At 37.5% G+C, this 23,337-nt stretch overlaps 1 protein-coding gene across 5 annotated transcripts in view; it reads left to right on the forward strand.

Moving 5' to 3' along the window:
• Positions 1-657: 657 nt before the first annotated feature.
• LOC311602556 (sex comb on midleg-like protein 2) overlaps positions 658-23,337 on the forward strand; it is a 97,731-nt gene continuing 75,051 nt past the window's right edge. For all 5 annotated transcript variants that reach the window (XM_084790811.1, XM_084790815.1, XM_084790814.1 and 2 more), the window contains exons 1-5: positions 658-1,134; positions 10,899-10,941; positions 16,621-16,691; positions 17,429-17,663; positions 20,291-20,379. In XM_084790811.1, the coding sequence (XP_084646937.1) occupies positions 10,920-10,941; positions 16,621-16,691; positions 17,429-17,663; positions 20,291-20,379 (417 nt within the window). In that variant the 5' untranslated portion in view covers positions 658-1,134; positions 10,899-10,919. The remainder of the gene's footprint in view (positions 1,135-10,898; positions 10,942-16,620; positions 16,692-17,428; positions 17,664-20,290; positions 20,380-23,337) is intronic.

The following is a 23,337-nucleotide window of genomic DNA, read 5'->3' on the forward strand; positions in this document are numbered from 1 at the left end:
CCCCTTTTGGGGGGATACTCAAACGTGAGCAAATTATTCTGTCACTAGACTAGTATTTTTTATGTTAAGCATAAATTAAGGACAACAAAATCCAGAAAGTGGGCCTGGAAGGTCACTGGTGCCAAAAATCCATGATGAAGAGGAATAAAGCTGAAAAGTGCTGGAACCACAGAAAGAAGGATTGGTTTGCTCAATTCCATAGTAGAAGCTCAAATTTTCCCTGTTCTTTAGACTAGGTTTCTTGGGGGAAACATTTATTTTTGGGCCAGTGGCCAAAATAGGAATTGGCCAGGGGTCTAAAAGGCTAATGGCAGTAAGTATCCTGCCTGGATGGAACTTGATGCTAGACGTCCCCCCCCCCCCCCCCACACACACACACAGTGCGTAGGCTGCTGCTAGGATTTTTTTTTTTTAATCCTGGTTGATAAGGAAAAACTGCCAAAGGCTTTTTCAGCACCGCCAAGTCTTCAGGATGGCCACTGCTGGAACTCCAAGTAGTTTACTGGCTCCAGGGCTCAAGCTCCACCGGCAGCAACAGTCTTAGGGTGTGTTTGCAGAGACCTCAGGGCACACAGCCTGCTGTGGGAGGGCGGGGTGCCTATGTCGGTTGTGAGGCATGCGCGGCTCTGCGCGCGGCTTCTCAAAAATGGCGGCGGCAGTGTAAAGTCTGGTGCCTGCTCCGGGGAACTAGCATGACAGAAGTTTTGTTGCTCGGGCGGAGGAGACCCGAGGTGCGTGGTGGTCCTGGTCTCCCATGGGTAGTGGAGACAGGGTCCTGGAGTCAGAGTCCTGATGGCTGTCTGCAGGGCAGGCGGCCCGGAGCCTTAGGGGCAAGTCCTGCACTGGGAACGCCCCCTTACTGCCGCGCCAGCGTCCCGCCTCGGTTTGTCCTGACACCCCTGTCTCACACCCCTGGACGCTTTACCCCAGATGCCACGGCTGCTGTGTCTCACTTAGTGTTCTCTGTGGGCCATCTGTGCTGCTAGAGTGCACTGCCGCCCTTCACACTACCCTGGAGCTCCTTCACTGACCCAACTTGCTGCAGGCATTCAGGCCCCTGGCCCAGCTCCCTCCTGGGGGAGCCCCCCTTTCCAGGAGCACCGACAGACAGAGCACTCTGCAATTCTCTCCAGGGTAGGTGAGGCCAGGCTGGAGCCTGGGGGCTTTGAGGGTGCTTGGTGGGGCTGAAGGGCAGGGATGACTTCGAAAGTGTTGGCCTTAGAGCAGGACTTGGGAGGTAATTTGGAATTTGGGAGAAAATGTCAGCCTAGAAAGATACGCCTGTGGCCTGGAGCCGGCGCCAGTCTGGTGCCAGGTGTGTGTCTGTGTGTGTGTGTGTGTGTGTGTGTGTGTGTGTGTGTGGTGTGTGCGCGCGTGTGCGCCTTGGGGGCTCCTCATGGAGTTAGCCCGCGAGAGTGGATGACTCCTGGATGAAGCTGGACAGGAAGGCAAGGACCAAGTCCCTCTGAGAGGATTAGGTGAGGAGATGTACTTAAGGTGGTGGTGGTCAGCAGGCAAGTAAGGCTTGAGTCTAATGACCACTGCTCTCTTAACTTAGAAACAGCAATGTAAAAATTCCTCTCCTTTTTATTTTTACCTTTTAAAACCTGAGTAGTACTTGCAATCCAAGAGTCAGAAAAAGAAATACTAGAATTTGGTTGACTTTTTTTTTTTTCTGGAGGGGGGTTGCCTTGAGGTATATAGGTAGGTTCAAAGGCTGAACAGTAATCACCCCTGTCCCTCTTCCCCTCTTGTCCTGTCTTATATGTGGGCAGCTCACATATTTATTTACAGGTTCCCATCCGAAGCTATTGATGTTTTTAAAGAAGGTTGTTATACCTTTGCCATTCATCAAAAAGTATGATTACAATGTGAAATCTATTTTTATTTTTGAAGAAGGAGAACATTAGCCTTTATGACGTACATTTAGTGTGACATTAGAATGCCTTTTGGTTACTAAGGGGAAACTGAGGCAGGAAAAATATATTATGGTACATGATTTTCAAATGTATTGGAGATGCTTGTTTCCTCAGAGCCTGTTAGCTGTGGCAATTTCAGTTCTTCCAGGGACATTATTACTGTTTTCAATCTAAAGGGAAGAATATTGAAAGATGTACTTGAGGACAAGCAGTTGTTTTATAGTGGTAATTCATTTTGCATATACTTGATTCTTTCTAATTGCTTGAGAATGTTCTTCAGTAATGACAATTTATAATGCCTTTCCTTAAATAACTTGTTTATAACGATAGGTGCTCTTTTAGGCTGTGTGTGGTTTTTTGTTTTGTTTTGTCTTTTGTATTTAATTGGAGGAATGTGAAAAGTGAGTCTAATTAAAATTTTGAGAAGACAGTGAGTTTTTTTTTAACCTTATGTTAATCCATAGCTTTACCTATCATCTTTACAATAGTCTGAAATTTATAAAAACGTAGTTAAACCATTTAAAACAGCTTTGAAATGTTTGAATACCATGTATGTCCTCCCTATGTACCTGTTTACCCTAGAGAACCTGCGCTGCTTTAGAATTAGTAATTTGGAGGGAAAAAAATACTGTAACTGGTATTCACTATCTATATGGGGATGTTTTATAACTGGTAATGTCTTAAATGTTCACAGAGTTGCTCTTAGGCATCTATTCTTATTTGTCTTGAGACATTTGTCAGCCCTTTTGATTTATGGCTCAGTTAACAGGTCTTCATAAAACACCAGTGCACTTTTATTTTATGGAATCCACCCAGTTCAAGGTATATTTTCAAAGCCCATTGTGCATTTTAGTCTCTGATGTTTAAGGCAACCAACCCACTTGTACCTTATCTCTGTATATTTCAAATTTCCTAAGAAAAATAATTGATAAAGAAGTATTTCTTTGACTAATGAACAACTCTAATATTTTGCCACTCTTCTTTACATTCTGGTTGTAACCAAGAATTACTTCTGACTTCTGTGATCTTTGTGCATTTTGTTATGAGTATATGAATTTATATATTTTTATGAGTGATTATTTTCTGATTAGGCCTGTGGAAGACCAGGGTTATATTGCTAGTGTTAGTTGAAATCAGTATGCATTTTGGAAATTGAGTATTTTTAAATGCTAAGCAACTGCACGTTTATAAGCCAGTAGCTTAGGTTATGAATAGACTTACAAACTACTTTCCCTTTTTCAAAATATATCTTAAATCTCAGGCTAGATGTGACTCTTCTTTTGAGTTTCTTCCTTTTTAGCTTCCTGCCTATTTCTCCCAGATGCTTCCTATCACCCTCTTTCCTGCCCCTCTTCTCTTCTGTTGGTGTGTCTTTCCCCATCAGTGAAATGGTCTGGGTAATCCTGGGCTGTCTCACTACGAAATAATTGATGATAGTAAAGTGCCTTGAAAAAAGGCTGAGCAAATACTAGGTCTTTTGAATGAAAATGACTTATCCCTTGTTCCATTATAAGTTAGTTTTAAATACAAACTTTTGGTTTGACTTCTTGGGGTGGGGTATTGTACTTGAGGCTTTTATTGCCCCTATCTTTCGGTTAAGGGAAATACTGGGGTGGATGCAAGAGGATTCTCTATTCTTTGAGTTATTAGTCACCTAAGAAACTTAAAGTAATTATAAACATTGAAGAGTTGGTACATGATATCTTCAGATTTGAAGTGATCATAGAAACAGAGAACCTGGGCATTTGAGAATAGATGTTGGTGATATAAAAAGTCTATCTTTTGTGGCAAGCCTTGATAATGTTTTAAACCTTTTATCCTGAGGAAACTAGAAGAATGCCAATTTCATTTATCTTAAAGCCAAAGTAGTATGATTTGTTTATTTAATTATATATGTATATATGCGCAAAATAGTGTTAAATATATTTTCAATCCTTAGTAGCTTGGTTATTGGTTACTCGAGGCACAGAAATGCTTTTATCTCTGTCTCATTTGCAAAAATCTGACATAAATGAATAGTTTTTAAACAGAGTAACTTAAACAAATTTGAGAACTATCCAAGATTTAAAATGACATATATTGCTTGATTTTCATGAGTAAGTAATTTTTGGTTATTTTGCCTTTTTTTTAATCTGGTATAAGTAAACCTTGGTAATCATAGAAATAATGATGATCATGTTTATGTTGTGATTTCTATTAAACATAGTGTTCCTAAAGCTTTCTTCTACTTTTGCTTTGGGGCATGGGTAGGAAGTTTTTTTTAACAAGAAATGAGGATAACTGTTCACTTCTTATGTACAAAGTTAAGAGAATTTTCAGTTCTCATGGCAGCTGCAAATGATGATGCTTTCTGGTCTAGATGAAGAGTTAAAAAGTAGGATAAACTTGTTGAATTTTTGTGTGAGTAAAGAGATGGTAGACATTTGAAGATAGAGAATGCTCAACTCCCCTACTTGTGACTTTTGTTTAAGGCTGTGGTCAGCCCCTTTCTAAGTTTATAGGACCAAACTGTTCTAAGAGCAGCGAGTTCACTTTTTTTGTAGTAATGTGCCATTATTATTTTCAACTTTTGTTTCTCAAAAGGATTAACTAGTACAGAATTGCAGCTATAAACAATTCTGTTTGATATATACCTTGTAATTATTGAGTAATTATTGAAGCATGAATATTGCCAAAGCTTTTATTTTGATATGTATGTTATATATTTACATATTTAAATTCAAACACTAATCCAAATATTTTTAAGTTCTCTTACATTTGAGTACAGAAATATGCTTCTTGCTCTGAAGCTGCTGGGTTTTTTTTTCTTTGAAAAAATTTAAAGGGCATTATTTGGAGTATTTTTCATTATACTTTAAAATTACTTGGAAGTAATGTCCATATTCATTTTTTTCCATATTCATTTTTAAAACTAACTTAGTAGAGTTTCATAAATTATTGTGATAAAACAATCGTTGTGGTCATTATTGAGATAAAATAACCAACAATAAGTACATTTGTGTATTACTTAGTTTTAGATTACTTTATAATCAGTTTTTTTTATGTTGAGATTTCAAAAGTTATAGATGTTTAAATGTGTAGTTTGCAGATACCTGCTATACGTTTGAAGTTTTACTAGGAATGTTTAGCTTTCTTGTCACTTTAGATAGTAGTTTATTGCATGCCTATCTACAGTCTGTTGTTTAGTAGGCTGCTGTCATCATTTCCATTATTTCTTGTAAGACTGGTGTTAGAAACCATAAATCTAGGCTGCACTGATAATAGAAGCAGGCTGTAACTTGATCTACTTCTTTTGTCAAAGTATAGCACTGTGAGCTGCCTGTAGTAAAGTGGCATGCCCTGCCATTAACTCTACCCCTTCACAAATGTCAGTAGGCAGCAGGTCTTTGAGCAATTAGCTTATCCCTATGTTTTAAAACCTTAGGAATTTACAATTGTAAACTGGAATTTTGGCAACCCTTGACTTTTCTTTATCTATTATGTGACATGAAATACTACTTTAATATGTATAGAAATTCCACCCACACAAATAATTTTAAAATGGCAAGTGATTCTTTAACTTGTCAGCTGCAATTTTTCAGATAACTTAAAATTTTGGGCCTGGCAGTGGTGGTGCACACTTTTAATCCCAGCACTTCTGAGGCAGAGGCAGGTGGATCGCTGTGAGTTTGAGGCTAGCCTGGTCTACAAAGCAAGTCCAGGACAGTCAAAGCTACACAGAGAGACCCTGTCTTGAAAAACCAAAAAAAAAAAAAGTTTTTCTTTTTATTTCTTTTGTGTTTTTCTTTTTTATATTTTTTCTTTTGATCTAAGGTTTCAAGTAACGCAGACTGGCCTTGAACTCCTCAGCCTCCTGTCTCTACCCTTTAAGTGCTGTTGGATTTGTTTTGATATACAAAAAGACTAATTTCTAATTTTGGGGTGTAGATCTTACTAAAACATTACTTAAAATATCTCTAGAAAATTTTATTTCTTTTTTTCTTTGAGGACTTAACTTTTCTCCATTATTTAAATAATCTATTCAATTTACATCCTGATTGTAGTGCCCTTTCTCTGCTCCTGTTCTTGCCAATACACTTCTTTCCCCATATTCATCTCTCCTCCTCAGGGAAGGGGGAGGTCCCCCTGAGATACCAACCCACCTTTGCACTTTAAGTCTTTGCAAGACTAGGCACATCCTCTCCCACTGAGGCCAGGCAAGGCAGCCCATTTTGAGGAACTGGATCCAAAGGGAAATATCAGAGTCAGAGAATACCACAGCTTCAGTTGTTGAGGGACCTATATAAAGACTATGCTTCACATCTGCTACATGAGTTCTGGGGGCCTAGGACCAGTTCAGGCGTGCTCTTTGGTTGGTGGTTCAGTCTCTGTGAGCTCCCATGAGCCCAGGTTAGTTGACTCTGTTGATGTGTCACATCCCGTGGGACAAATTGAAGCAGGCTTCACCTGAAAGAGGGAGTGGGGATTGAAAGTGGAGGACAGAGACATGAGAGATATTTAGTCAAGTCTGGAATTTTCTGATCCAGACTCTCTTTAATGTGGATGCGTAAGACTATCTATAGCAAGGTCAACAGGATCTATTCTATTCCCACTCTCCCTAGCCCCCAGGCAGGAATACAATCACCTGAATAGCTCCCTGTAGGAACCTCCTTAATCCCCTGGGTGGTTCCCTGAAAGAATTTCCCTATTTCTTTCAAAGGTAAATGACCCAAAGACAGCAAAGAACACAAGACCTCCTTCAGCAAGCGTCAGCAACTCCAAAGTCACAGCTTGCAGCCTAAACCCGAGATTTCTAACATGGCAGAATTTAGCAAGGTTCCCCACGCTCTGTAGTTCTTCTTGTAGGGTCCTTGACCCCTCCAAGCTCCATCAATCATTCCCCCAACTTTTCCATGTGACTCCCCGAGCTCTACTGTTTGGCTGTGGGTCTCTGCATCTATTTCTTTTTTTTTTTTATGTTTTTCTTTTTTCTTTTTTTTTTCTTCCATTCTTTTTTTATTAATTTATTCTTTTTTTTTCGAGATAAGGTCTCTCTCTGTGTAGCCTTGGCTGTCCTGGACTCACTTTGTAGACCAGGCTGGCCTTGAACTCACAGCGATCTGCCTGCCTCTGCCTCCCGAGTGCTGGGATTACAGGCATGAGCCACCACGCCAGGCTCTATTAATTCATTCTTGTTACATCTCAATGGTTATCCCATCCCTTGTATCCTCCCATTCTTCCCTCCCTCCCATTTTCCCCTTCTTCCCCTCCCCTATGACTGTTCCTGAGGGGGATTACCCCCCCCATATACTCACTTATATCTGCATATTAGCCTAAGGGGTATGTCCCACGAAAGCCTTCACTTACCAGGAAACTGGGACAGAGGGGAGGACATGCTACTGGGACTCTAGATGAGAGAAGCATGGCAGAATAGCAAAGTAGAAGGATCCAGAGGGTCCTAGAAACCTACAAGTAGAACATTATGATAGGCAGATTTGGGCCCAGGGGTCCTGCTCAAACTAAGGCACCAGCCAAGGACAATACAGGCAGTAAACTTTAAACCCCTACCCAGATCTAGCCAATGGTCAGACCATTCTCCACAGTTGAGTGGAGAGTGGGATATGACTTTCTAACGTACTCTGGTGCCTCACATTTGACCATGTCCCCTGGAGGGGGAGACCTGGTGACACTCAGAGGAAGGACAGCAGGTTACCAAGAAGAGACTTGATACCCTATGAGCATCTATTTCTATTAGCTGCTGGGTGAAGCCTTTCAGATGTCTATGCTAACTAGGCTCCTGTCTATAAGTGAAATGTCTGATAATTAGAAACCTATATAACCCAGTTCACTTACTTTGTTTCTGTCTTTAAATTCTCACTTGTTCAAGACTCTAGATTGGGTTCTATGCCTACATATCTGTATCTCATTTTCATCTCAGCTTCATGGTGTAGGGTAAGGAATGTTAGCCATAATTTAACAAGGGTAAACCTCTGAGCCATCTCCATAGCCTTGCATCCTTCTTTTTATCTCCTGGATTCATGCACCTTGTAGCTATAGCTGGTGTCAAACAGTCTCTATTAATCTGACTTTTAGAGAAGAAGTCAAAGAGGAATGAGAATGTCTTATGAGTTGCATGTGTATGTGTATCCTCTAAAGCCATGGGACGATACAGATGGAACTGAGGACCAAGAGGACATCTGAGCAAAAATGGGTTTCATAAAGCTAGTGGCAATGGCAGGAGCTTCTTTTATAACTCTATTCTGAAAGTTCACTTTGTTCTTTCTCTGTTCATTGAAACTATCAGCTATGTGAATGACTCACTAGCAACCGTGCCCCCAACATTGTATGCTTGAACACACACATAACCTCATAATTTCACTGTCATCCTAACAAAAGATGAAACAGAATTGGATCACTTGACCCCTTCTCATCTTAGTATCCACTTTATAGCCAGTGTTCTCTTAGATGTGCAGTTGAGTTGCAAACAGTCAAGCCTCAGTATAATCTTTCATGTCTAGAGTTTTGGCTTCTTTCTTCCTCTGAGAAAATTGTGTTAGTTGCCCATAAAGCCACCTTGCTTCCTGTCACAACTCCTCTTTGCCTGGGTATACAAGGAATACTTGCCCTGCTTGTACTATGTTACTCTGGGGTTGGAACTTGCTCAGCTTCTTACACAAAGCCTGTTGGGCTTAAGGAACATATACCATGTTTCTAGGGGTGCTCTAACGCCCCCAAATGAAATTCTGTTCTTTATATAACAAATTCAAAAATCATTTAATATCTTAAGTTAATTATTCTTTCTGGGAATAGAATATTATTTTAATCCCATTTAATGCCTATAATTTTGTAGTTTATATTTTAAGATTTATGTATTTATTATTCATACAGTAGCTGCCTGCATGTGAGGCAGCAGTCCAGAAGAGGGCACCAGATCTCATTATAGATGGCTGTGAGTCATCATGTGGCTGCTGGGACTTGAACTCAGGACCTTTGGAAGAACAGCCAGTGCTCTTAACCTTTGAGCCATCTCTCCAGTCCAATTTTGTTTTAATTATAATGTTATTTTCTTTCTGTGAAATACCCATCTTTTAAAAATATAGTGTGTGTGTATGTGTCCATTATCATTTTTTGTTTCTGCTCTTGTATGTCTCTGTATCCATTACCATGTTTTGTGCTTACACTCTTGGAGTTCAAAAGATGTCACCAGACCCCCCTGGAGCTGTAGTTACAGGCAGCTATGAGTTTCCTAATGTGTTTGCACTGAACTGAACTCTAATCCACTGAAAGAGCTCTTAACCACTGAGCCATATCTCTAGCCACAGGTTTTTATGTAGCAGAGTGTGTGTCTCCCCACCACCACCAACCCCCATCCTTTTCTTCCTTCAGTAACAAGGTCTTGGTAGGTAGCAAAGCTTGCTTCAAACTCCTGTTTGAGCATTTTAAATACTGAGATTATAGGCATGTTCTCTGCTGCCAACTGTAGAATGTCTATCCTCATAGTACCAAGCACATCATAGGAGTTCTATCAATACTTGTTAAGTAAATGAATAAACCAAACCTCAGTCACATACTTGTATTGAATAAGGAAACAGTAAAGCTTTCAGGAAAGCAGTTATATTTATTGGTGGTCTCAAAGCACTGGTAATATTTCAAGAAACAAGAGAAGGAAAGAATATTCCATGTAGTCAAACAATACGAGGAATCATTTAAACAGAATCCTTTTTGAATTGGTGTACAGGGTGTATGCAAGTAGTATATGTCTGGTGGTTCTGAAATTGCAGAGGATCTTATTGTTACCACACAGAAAGCTCTGGGTTTATTCTTAGTTGCATAGCCAGTTAAACAGGAGGGTGATTTGGGAGGAAACAGCCCAAACTATATCTGAAATATGTATTGCTATGGTAGAAATGTATACCTATGGCAAAACAAGTTTCATAGCTATGTTGTTACACCAGGTAGAACTGAATGAAAGTATAAACCAGTGAGTGCCAAAGGAGAAAGAAAATTAGGGGTGTAGCCTCCTAATTAGGTGTTGGCCAATGATTGAATATTTGAGTTAAAGAACAACTAATGTAAAGCCATGTATTGAAAGAAGTATTGGTAATTATCAGGTAAAACTATCAGAAAATGTAGAGTTGGGGAGGATGAGGCTTTAAATGCAAATAAGCCTCTTGGTTAGAGGTACAGAAGTCTGTCTAGTGGACTTCAAGAATATATTCTTTTAATTTCCTAATTACATTTAGTTTACACACCATCACATCTTAACTACAAGATATAGAGTTGGCATGCTGCATTGAGTTTTTCTATGCACCTGACTATTTTATAATGCTTCTTTTGTGTTTTAGTCAAATATCAATTTTGGCCTGGATTGAGCTCTATAGAACTATCTAATAAATATGTTTGCTTTAGAGTATTAGGGAATGCTGAGAGCATGCAAGAAGGAAAATCAAACTAATTCATAGCTGTTTAAAACTCTGCAGGCCTCCTAAAAATAAATTTTCTTCTAATATTAATTTAGTTGAATTTTTGAAACAGGCTCTCACTATGTAATCCAGGATTACTTAAAATTCAAGACCCCCTCCTCAGTTTCCTGAGTGTTGGGATTCTAGGCCTATACTACATTACTTACTTGGGTCCTAACATGTAATTCTTGTTAGAAGATGAATTTGTGTAACTTTTCATTGCATTCATGATTTTTCTACTTCTCAGTATTACTATGTGGGCTCTGCTGTAGGCCTTAATTTGAATACCAGTGGCTGCCAGCCTACCATCTACTCTGGTTTACCCTTTAACTTTTAATACCCTCTAAAAGGAAGCCCTACACTTATTCCACTAGCAACTGCTACACTTACTCTTTTTTTTCAGGCTCATAACTACCTTATTGTTTTTATTTATGGGGAAGTTATTGAAGTGATCTGACTCTGAAACTGATTTTTATTACTGTTACCTCTCAGAAATTCATAATGCTTAAAATAAGGTATTAATTCTTTTGCCTTGTAGGAAAATAAAACAGAAGACAGCATGGGACAAACAGTAAATGAAGGTAAGATTTGCCTATCTAAATATTGTTTTTAGTTATATGTTTGTAACAGATATGTTACTGTATATTGAACTTTTGAAATAAAGCCTTTAAAATTTTGTGCAAATATCATAATATGTAACAACTACCTTCTGAGTTATATACCCCTTTCTCCATCGAATACTGCTATCACACTTTGTTTTTAATGTTTTTCTCCTTGAATTATTTCCTTTTGTGTATTTGATAAAAGAAATCCATTCTCAGATTTCTTCTTAGACATATTTTATCAACAACTGATTAGAGCACCGCATTCCTAGAGCACCCTTACTTAGAGGATAATCAAGTAATTTCAGAACTAAATGCCTATTAATCTCAATAAACTTTTTTTCTTTACTCTAGGCATTCTTCTATTTGTTTCTTAACGTCATTGTCTTTTAAAAATGATTTTTATTTTCAATTACATGCATATGTGTATGTCTTTGTGTATATGTGTACATGAGTACAGTTGCCCATGGAAGACAGTGGAAGGCGTCAGCTCCCTTAGAGTTGCGGTTTCAGGTAGTTACGAGCCCCCTAAAGTGGATAATAGGAACCAAACTTGGGTCGTCAACAAGAGCAGTAAGTGCTCTTATTAGCTGAGTCTTCTCTCCTGCCTCCATGCATTTTTGTTATTGCTAGAGATACGTGCTTAGAATTTTCAGCCTTAGTTTCATAAATACAAAAACTGAAAGTCATGGAGGTAACTGAAGAGGTCATACAATAAATAGTCTTTGCAAAGCCAAGGTAAGAATCAAGATCTCCTGGGCCAGGGATTTAAGTTCAGTGTTAAGAGCACTTCACCAGCGTGTGTAAAGCACCTTTTCAGTCACCCCAGCAAATATAAAATTAAAAACAGTGAAAAATTGGCAAATACGAAAGAAATGGACACAATTCATTTTTGTAACTGTAATATGGATAAGTGGATAGTTCTTTCATCCTGTCTTTCTGTAGTTAGAAGTTGGCTTCTTATGGGCTTATTAATATGCTACACATGTTCATACTTTGTTGTGCTTTATTTCCAATAATATATTCTTTACATATTTGCTTCCTTGATCCTTGTTCAAGTCTTGTATATCTTATTACTTCTGATTAAATGCTGGGTTCTGAATGCTGTCCTTTGAATTTGTTTAGTTTTTTGACTGTGTTACCTTGGTGTAGTATTTATCAACAGGTTCTTGATTTCCCTAGAACAAGGCCCATGCCATTACAAATCTACTCTTTGTTTTAAAAGTTTTTACTATACAACTACTTAGTATTAGTAAATATATAAGTGTGTGCTTTCTTCAGACAATTTAAGCAGAAATAAGGCTGTATATTTCTACAACGTATTCATATATCAAGAAGGTCTCTCTGTGTTAGCCTTGGCTGTCCTGGACTTGCTTTGTAGATTAGGCTGGCCTTGAAATCACAGAGATCTACCTGTCTCTGCCTCCCGCAGTACTGGGGTTACAGGCATGGGCCACCATGCCTGGCTGGATTTCTTAATGAATATCTGAAAGACATGCTAATCTTTAGTATATGGAGACTCTGAGTCCTGAGATGCAAACATTCACACTTAAGATAATCAAAGCAGTTTGAAAAACAGTGATACTGTTGATTATTTCATGATATTATGGACTTGGATTAATTTTTACATTATGCTTGTTTTATATATAATTTTTCTCATGTATACTCTAGTTTGTCTGAGTGACAATGTATTTTAGATTTGGTGACATGTCAAGGATTTTGAGTACTTATTTAATTATTTAGTTTAGCATAGAGGAAATTTGAGTAATTCATTGAAGCACATTGTACTTTAGATTACATGGAATGTCTTGAGCACTGGAAAGCATCACTTTCCTTTTAGGAAATTATTTCAAGCAGTTTAAAGATTCATCAACACTTCATTTATATATATTGGCATGTTTGTTCAACAAATTCTTCAGCGCATTCTATATCCCAGGTACTGGCCTCTGAAGTAAGGATACAGTACTGAGCAAGTCAGAATTAAATGCCTGCTTTTATAAACCTCTTATTTCAGTAGTGAAAAATACAATATACAAAATGGACAAGTGTAGGATGTACTAGAAATTGTTAGGAAACATAAAAATAAGGATAATCATAAAGCAGGTTCTCATTAAAAGTTAATTTAATTTTATAACTTTTGAAGTGCTTTCAGATTATTGCAGTGGTATCTTCTTTCCTTGTGGTTAGAATCAGTGGATATCAAGAAGGACTATCAAGAGAAAGCTACTCATCCAAGTACATCTTCTGTGCAAAGCAGTAGGTTTTTTAAAGTAATTTAATACACCATTTTTCTTCCTCAGTGTTATAGTGAACACATGAGTTTTTTGTTATAATATGTATATAGTAACTCCAGTACCATAAAATCTTAGTTGTAGAAAAGGTAAAAAATTTACTGTAACATTGTAACTTTAATTTTATTTAAAGATGAGCTGATAAGGATTGCATGAAATTGCAATTAGAAGTACAAAACTGGTCTGATTTTTAATGATAGAAATTTGCCGTTATTTAAATTTATCAGATTTTTATTTTAAAAATGAGATTAATCAACTAGACAATTGTAGGAAGATATATTTCAGGACATAGACCCTATCATTTAATTTTAGTAATCAATGAATGTGTGTTAGACAGGATTTTGATCTATTTTTTTAAGCTGGTACATCTGTAGTACTTAGGATAATGCTTGGCACATATTAGTGGGCAATATAGGAACCTAGTGCCAAACAGGACAGATTTAATTCCTATTTCTCTGAACTTAAGTGGGAAGGTAGATCATAAATACTTAGTCCTAGCTGTGATAAATGCTGTGAAGTAGTGTATGCTGATGGTTAAGCTGAGAGACTGCATCTAAGATATTTCCTGCTCATTGTCTTCACATAGTACATGAACCCAAGCCAGGCACTTGTAAAAGATACTATAATAATTCTGATTCACTCCAGAGAAAATCAAGGAGGTTGGTAGAGATTATGTTCCACATGCCACAATTTATTAAACCGAATGTATAAATTAGAGTGGACTACAGGCTAATAGGAATTAAGAAGGACCCCATGGACTCTGTGTGTGTGTGTGTGTGTGTGTGTGTGTGTGTGTGTGTGTGTGTGTGTGTGTGTGTGTACAGCAATCATTACACAGTTGTGCACATGCACTTGTCTTTTGAAGAGATATATCAGTTTTCAGACATCATTTCCAAGAGACAATGACCTCATAATCTGAGAACATGATGCAAAGGAAGAACAAAAAACCTTGGACTGACCTTGATGGCTGGTTAGGAATTTCAACTGTGGTACTGATGCAGGTATTGGGTGTGTTAAATCTCATCAGATAAAGCTTGGATCCTTGTGTGTCTCTATTATGTAAATGGTAGTGATTATCACTTGGGCAGCTAAGAACAATTTTTGAGGCAAAGTAAGTCTCTGCATATTATATGCCATAGATTATCATTGTCTAACAATATGAGAAAATAATCCTGTAGCTGATTGTTAGGTTAGGAGACCATGGACATAGTTTGCAGCTTCATTGTGGACCTGAGGATCTCACTTTTTACTTTTGACAAAGCTTAATACTTACAACTTTAGTGACAGTTTTAACATTAATCTTCACACCATACTATTAATTTAGTGCTCATAAGTGTTACTTCATTTAATTGCAAACACGCCTGGTACCATATGTAGTAATTTTCACATATTGTAAGTGAGATAACAGAGGCTAAGAAAATGACCTGATATGCTCAGGGTTATATAATGAGAGGTAGAGCCATACTGAAAATGGCACATATTTAATCTGACACTTGGCTTCAGCATTCTCAGTGCTGTGGTAGTACTCTGCATCATGTGAAAGCAGAACCGCACTGTAATTTTAGCTCATTGGCTAGTTTTGTTATTAAAAACTATATAACCTTATGTATAGCATGTGTGTATATGCGTATAGATACACATGTAACTACATATACATATGATACTTTATGGTATATGGGAGTGGCTCATGTTGACTTGGAGGAGCTGGTGGTGCACAGTTTCCCCCAACTTTGTAGCAGATGGCCTTTCCTTTGGCATCTTGCCATCAGCCATGGCATTGGTGTTTATATAACAGGAATCCACACATGCTGCAGCTAGGATTTTTATTTGCATTTTCTAGAAACTTGATTGGTAAAAGTCTCTGTGTGTAGATGTGTGTGTATCCTTTGAAGGATGGAATAGCCCTTCCCTTGGAGGAGTATATTCTAAGACTCTATCCCAGTAGATACTTGAACCGGATAGTAATATATGCTTTACAGACAAATGCACAGTAAGGTTTGATTTATAGATAAGTCACAGTACGATTGGCAGCTATCAGAATAAATATCAGGAAACACAGCATGCTGTTTTCCTTTCATTGTTGAGACTCTTCACCTTTCCACTGAAAGAAAGAGTAGCACTTTACGGTTTCTCCCTAGATATCTAAATTTCCAACATTACTATTCTTGTACTTTATGGCCATTGTTAAGTTGAAAGTAAGATAAAATATTTGAACACTGGCTGTTTGATGACTTATCAGGCAGTCTGATGACAAATTTGTTACTAAGTGATTAACAAGCTGGTTGTATTAATGGGATACGATTCTTGATGGGATGGAATGTGAGACTTCATCACACTAGTACCATTTAAAACTTATGAATTATCTCCAGAGTTTTCTCATTAATATTTTGGACTACAATTGAATCTAAATAATTGAAATCATACATAATGGAGGCTGAGGATAAATAAATATCACTGCATATCATAACTGGCAATGCAGATTCACTCAGGGAAGAGATGTCGAAAATTTTACACATCTGTAACAAGAGTATAGTAAAACTTCCTGGTTGCTGAAATAAAACCTTATATATAAATATATAAGTATTTAAAAGCAGTTTCTCAAGTGTCTTGACAGTCCAGCCTCGACAGACAGTGAGTACATTACTTTCTGATAGCATAGTGGTATGTCATGATGACTCCACGAACAAGCCAAGCAATACTAGATGGAAGATGTACAGCACTAAATAATCTATTTCAGTGACTGCACTCTTCAGTTTACTATTTTGTCTTGACTTTTTGGGTGGAGATTTAATAGTGCATGAAGAACAATTCTGCTTAAAATTTTTCTTTTTATAAAGTATTGCAATGGCAAAGTTCTATTAGAACACATACTAACACCCTTAGAACCCAATGAAAAACAAAGTGCTTTCATATTAATGGATGATAGAGTGTTAACACAACTATTGAACAAATTTATATTTGACACATATAAATAGATTTTCTAGTCTATAAAAACTTACTAGTTGTTTCTGAAGTCCACACTTCTTGCTTGCGATATAGAGTATTGAATCCTAGGTTCTACTACTCCTATACACCTTCCTTCAAAATCACTCTGCTTTAGTCCACAGTTCATTGAGAGGATATGAGTTATAATTTCTATTGGGACCATTATTATCAGGAAGATGAATAACTGAATATAAATTGAGGAGTTTGAACCTGGTTTGTAGAAAGTACTTTTTTTAACTTTTTTTTTAATTTTTGAGATGATAATATAATTATACTACTTCTCTTTTCCCTTTACTTTCTTTAAACCCTTCCATACCTCTCCTTGTCCTAGGTATGACATATATATATTCCAAGCCAACTGTATTTTTATGTTTTTTTCCAGATTATTTTGATTGGGACAAGTATTTGAAAGAGACTGGATCTGTAAGTGCCCCTTCAGAATACTTTAGACAGGTATGCCATAACTGTTGATATTTTATACAGGAACGTACTCCATTACCCTGTAGAAGGATGTCTGTCTGTGTAGTTACAGTGTGCTAGTAGTATGAGGAAAAGGTGGGACTGTGTTTGCACCACTCATAACCAGATGATCTAGTTGGAGTAAGTTTTAAAATATATATACTAAGCCTTTAAAATTACCAATATGGAAAGAAAGACAGAAATAGTGAAGGATTATAAGAAATATGATAACCCTATACTGAGAGGGCTCATGGAGGAGATGCTATTTAAGATTGTTAGAATGAGAAGAAAGAAAGCATCCAAAATAATTTGAGCATCAAGACATGACACAGAGAAGCTAGAGTGCAGGGTAGATAGAGGAACCTATGAGATCAAGGTCTAAAGTATGTAGGGATGTTTGAAATGTTCAGGGAACTTTATATCATAGGCTTTGATAGGACTTCTAGCTTGCTCATTTTAAGAGGAATAGCTTAATGAGATGATTATTTTTAAAAGTCTTTCAGGATGTATTTTATAGGCTATATTTGGGTTCTCTGGATATGGAGAAGAGTGAGACTAGTGAGGTCCAGTGTTTTCATGCCACATGTCAGTCAAAGGGGAGACATTGCCTTGATCCTTGGACCACTGACCTCATTCATCATCTGCTCCTAAGCATTCTGGTAACATTAATTGCCATCTGTCTTTCTTATATAATAGTTCATGCATTTTAACACAACGTTATCTATACATAGTCTAAGATTCCACCAAGTAATGAATTCCAAGTCGGTATGAAATTGGAAGCCCGTGACCCTCGCAATACTGCTTCAGTGTGTGTTGCTTCTGTTATTGGAACTACTGGAGCCAGATTACGTTTACGACTGGATGGTAGTGACAATAAGAATGATTTTTGGAGACTTGTTGATTCATCAGACATACAGCCTGTTGGGACATGTGAACAAGAAGGAGATTTACTTCAGCCTCCATTAGGTAAGGATAAACAGTTCGTGAAATATCACAGTCTTACTAGGAAGCTATTATTAGAGGTGGTTTTAAGTGTCCTTTTAAATTCATTTAGGCCTTCTTGTAAGTAGATGGTCAGAGAATTACTGTAAAGGATATATGATCAGGGGCTGGAAAGATGGCTCAGAGGTTAAGAGCACTGTCTCTTCTTCCAAAGGTCCTGAGTTCAATTCCCAGCAACCACATGGTGGCTCACAACCATCTATAGTGAGACCTGGTGCCCTCTTCTGGACTGCAGGCACACATGCTGTATAAATAATAAATAACATAAAAAAAGATACTGAGAGGAACTCAGTACCAACTCACTTTTATACATATAAAATATAAATATAATATGTATAAAATATATATGTATAAAATATAAATATAAAAATGTATACATATTGCACAAGTGTGCTGAAAGGCCTCATTTTTGAACACATGTTATATTAATCTTCAAATTTAAAATACCAAGGAAGTTTTTTTAGGTCATGCATGTAAATTCAGAAACTCTTTAAAGCCTGTAACATTTTATATGAGTGATACACCTTGATACTGTCCATTGAGCCTTTCAGCACTTTGGGGATGAGGACAGGAAGCATGTGAGATTCGTATTATGGGAGGGGTACAAGAATTGGTACTTTACAGACTGGGAGAGTTCTTCCAGTCCTAACCATTGGACACCATGGGACATAGTTACTGTTAGTGCATGAACAGGACACTATGGCAAAGGAAGGTTTCAAATTCGAGAACGTGTACTGTTCAATTTGGGCTGTTTTTAAAATGCAAAAAGCTTGTGACATACTTTTGAAATAAATCCTTTGTAAACCGAGGAATATCCAGATAATCTGTAGAAAGTAAGTGATTGATTTATTTAGTCATCATTCTGCACTCTCAGTGAATTTCAATGCTATACTTTTGTTCTTTACAATGCTTAAGATAAGAATTAGTGTAAAACTCAGAAAAAATTTTTCTTAGTAAAGTATCCCCCAAAGAAATAGTAATACAGAATACTGAGAACAAATAGTAATGTGTTTTCAAGTTTTGTTAATTAAAATTGATATAGTTTAATGGCTAGGGTGTAACCCAGTAATAAGAGCACATTCTTAACATTCACATAAAACCGTATTCAATTCTTAGTACCAAAAAGATTTATGCTAAAGCAATTTTAAAAGGAATACACTGAAGCTTCCTGGCAATGTGCTTCATTGATTAGTGGAAGCCTGCTTCATTGGTTAGAAATTGGTCAGAACTACGTTTAATTTTTCTTTGTTGTTTTGTGACTGGATCTCAGTAATGTAGCTCAGGTTGGCTTGACCGATCGTTCCTCCTGCCTCAGCTTCCATTGTTGAGGTTAATCGTAAGTGCCACCACACAAAAAGGTTCTTAAAATTGTATTTCATTTACACTTATTAATTATGTGTCCATACACACACATATCAGGGTTCAACTTGGAGAAGTCAATAGTCTTCCTTGTGCCACGTTCTAAGTAGCCAACTCAGGTGGTCAGGCTTGGCAATAAGCACTGAGTAACAACCACTTGATCCATTTCCATTATTACCATATGTTTCCTGGTTATATTTTGGGTAATTTCAGTAAAAGATTATTTGAGGATGACTTTGTAGGTTTCAAGGTTTTTTGTTTGCATGTCTTTCCCTGTTTATAGCTCTCTTGCCAGTGGTTCACGTGCTTCTCTACCTTAGTGAATCTGTCAAGAATGCACATAACCTTTTCCCAATTCTAGCATTGGGGCAGGCAGGCTTTGAGTGAAAACAATTGCCTCAGAAAACAGTGAAACTAGCAAACTTGTACTCCTTGCTGCATATGCCAAATGCTGATGTAAGTTGGTGAAATTTCTAAACAAGCCTGTTTAGGTAACTTCTGTTACAAATTTTAAGATGTGCTTAGAATGTATAAAACTTGATAAAGGAAGAGACGTCTTTTTCCTAATATTTTATGAAAAGTTTCAAACATATACAAAATGTCAAGGAAGTTTAGTTTGTATATCCATTACTACTAACTCATTATTTTTCTGTACTTGGTTTATTACTGATCTGTCTGTCCATCTGTCTTCTTTTGTGTATCCCAGAGTAGTTGATATTAATATACTTCCCTTAAATACTTAAGCATGCATATTGTTAACTAGAATGTGTATTCACAGTTTTTCTCCTTTGAAAACTTAGAATAAGATGCACTTTGTATATGTGCATTTGTGAAGTTCAACAGACATGGTTTTTCTGAAAGGGGAGAAGTCAGGAACTACAAGAAAACTGGCCAGAAGCCTTTTGTAACATTTTCCCATTTGTTAGGTTGGTAGTGGTAGAACAAAAGCTCTCTGAGCTGTGGTGTGAGTTACCTGTATCATCATGGCCTGAACCCAACATTAGCACATTTGTTGGAAAACCCTATTCAATGGCTTCTCTAAAATACAAGTTTCTGGTTCCACTGACATTGTTTCCAGACATCTGAGTGGTGACTGTATACTCAAGAAGATTCCTCTCCTTTTACTCAAGTCCTTAGCAAGTCATTCTCTGAAGAGGGTTGGCGAGTGTAACCCATTTGTTGTCTATTATCATAGTGTCCCAGGTTTTCATGACATCTAATTTATAAAACAGGATACAGAATGAATGTTTCATCATGGCCCATGTTCTTACTACGGACACTAACTGGATCTGAACTGGCCCCCGCAGTGTTCTTTAAGAAGGTAAGAAAGTTACAAAACATGTCTGTCCTCTTGATTTGTGTGCAAGGTGAGAGAAGAATCAAATTTTATTCTTCTATATGTAGATAGCCAGTTTTCTCAATACAGTTTGTTTAAATAGTGCTCTTTTCTCTAGTGTATGTTTTGGCATCTTTGTTAGGTACATGTCATTATTTTTGGCTGTGAGCCCAACCTTTCATGGCTGAGCCATCTCTCCAGCCCAGGTACATGTAATTATATCTAGGTCCTCAATGCTCTTCCATTGATCACTGTACCTGTTCTTGTCCCAGTACCATGCAGTTTTACTGCCATGGTTCTATAGTGTAACTTGAAATCATGGATAGAGATACCCCCAGCAGTGTTTTTTAATTGTTCAGGATTGTTTTGACTTCCTGGGTATTTGGGGCTTCCTTATGAATTTTAAGATTATTTTTTTGATTTGTATAAAAACTGTGTTGTGATATTGGTGGAGATTGCATTGAATTTATAGATTGTTTTGGTAGGATAATCATTTTTATAATATTAGTCCTACCATTAAATGTGCACTGGACATCTTCCCTTCTGATGTCATCTTCAATTTTATTCTTCAGTGTTTCAAAGTTTTTCCATTTAGATGTCTCAGTTTAGTTAAATATCAGTTCTAGAGTTTGGAGGTCTGCTGTGAAAGTGTGGGCAGCACTCCTGAGGGGCCTCACTTTGCCTTGTAGGTGCTGTGTCATTATATTTTCTTGTAGCCTGTGTATGTGATCTTTGTGTCTTGTCCTACTTTCCTGTGATTAAGGACTGTTATATTAGAATTCATGCTACTGTCCTCATTTTAACCAAATAAATATGATGAAATTCATCCAATAGCAGCAATTCATAAAAAATGTGAGTTATGTTTTTACAAATAGTAAAATGAGGCCATTAGTTGAGAATCAGCCATTTTGTGGATAAACATTTCTTTTATGGCTAAGGGTTTTATTTTTTATGGATTTATTGGCCATTTATACTACTCCTTTTGTGAACTGTTTAATTCATGTGCCTAATTATTAACCATTTTTGTTGTTCTTTTGATATTTAATTTTAATTCCATTTGTATTCTGGGTATTTAGCTCTTGCCAAGAAAAAGGGCAATGTTGTCTCTGCCTTTTGACAATTCTGTGCAGAATCTTTACTGTTTAATATAGTCTCATTTGCCAATTCTTGATGCTATATTCTCAGTTTTTGGAATCCTCTTTAAAAGTTTGTTTTTCCATAGGACCCAAGTTCTATTCTTATATAGTGGCTTACATCTGTAGTTTTAGTCCCAGGGTATCCAATGTCCTCTTCTGGCTTCCATGCGCTCCGTGAACAAATGTAGTGCACAGACAATGGATACAGGCGAAACATCCATACCCATCAAACTTTTAAAAAGGAAGTCCTTTCTTAACTCTGTCTTTTTTATACATTTTAAAATTCATTATACTTTATTCTGATTACATGTGGATCGTTATCCCCTCCTTTGTATCTTCCCCTTCCCACCCTTCCTCTCTGTTCTGCCCTATTCCTTTCCCCTAGACCTTTGATGGGGATGCTCCTCACCTATTACTGACCACAGCCTATCATGTCTCACCAGGATAGCCTGCTTCCCCTTCCTCTGTGTGTCCCCCAGGGCTTCCCCACCAAGAGTAAGTGATCAAATGGGGTACCAGAGTTCATGTTGGAGGCAGTCCCTGCTCTAACCACAACTGTGGAGAATAAGTTGTCCATTGGCTTAGAACCAAGGGGTCTAGGTTCTCTGCATGCATTGTCCTTGGTTGTGCAACAGTTTGGGGAGCTCTCCCTCTCCGAGTCCAGATCCTTGGGACTTAATGGTCTCCTAGTAGGGCTCCTGAACCCTCTGGATCCTTCCATTCCCCCAATCTTCCATACAACTCTCACCGCTCAGCCCAGATTCCAGCCTGAGTCCCAGCATGTGTCCCTGTCTCCAGCCAGATGGACTCTCCTAGAGGATGTCGATGTTGGGGTAATATCCTTTAATAAGTCAGTATATACCATGAGTGCCTTTCTGAGTCTAGGTTACCTCACTAAGGATGATTGTTTCTAGTCTGCAAATTTCAAAATTTAATTGTTATTAATAGATGAATAGTATTCCATTGCATAAAAATGTGCCAGAGTTTCTTTATCCATTCTTTGGTTGAGGGACATCTAGGTTGTTTCCAGATTCTGGCTATTAGGAATAAAGGTTCTATGAACATAGTTGAGCAAAAGAGAAAGGAAAACACTCCTTTATTGCTGGTGGGAGTGCAAACTTGTGAAACCACTTTGGAAAGCAATCTGGCACTTTCTCAGAAAATTTGGAATAGTTCTATACCACTCCTGAGCATATACCCGAAAGACACCCCATCATACAACAAGGATATTTGCTCAGTTGTGTTCATAGCACCTCTTAACTCTGTCTTAGGTATTTTTCTATGTTTTTCTCTAGCAGTTTTAATGTCTCTTTTCTTAAGATGATTGATTGATGTGTATTGAATTGAATTTTGTTCAGAGTAAGAGGACTCTAGTTTCATTCTTCTGAATGTGGATGTCCAACATTCCCAGCACCTTATTTGAAGAGGCTTCTTATTTCACTATCGTACTATTGTTACTGTGGTGAAGAATCAAAAATGTAGCCAACTAGTCTTATTTTGGATTGTATATTACATTAGATTATGTGTTCATTTTGGCCTCCCAGGGGTGGCAGAGGTAGGTGGATCTCTGTGAGTTCCAGGCCAGCATAGTCTAAAAAGCAAGTCCAGCACTGCCAAGGCTACACTGATAAACACTGTCTTAAAAGAACAGAAAAATAAGTACTATGGTTCCTCCATTCTTTTTCCCCCAGCATTGCTTTGGTATTAAGAAATATTTTTTACTTATGTAAAATTTTCAGGATAATTTTCTATTCATGCTAAGAATGCCATTGGGGATGGTGAAGAATTGGCTTGATGGGAAAAGCCA

The sequence above is a fragment of the Acomys minous genome (genome assembly GCF_964271855.1).
Source record: "Acomys minous genome assembly, chromosome: 7".
Lineage (NCBI taxonomy): Eukaryota > Metazoa > Chordata > Mammalia > Rodentia > Muridae > Acomys > Acomys minous.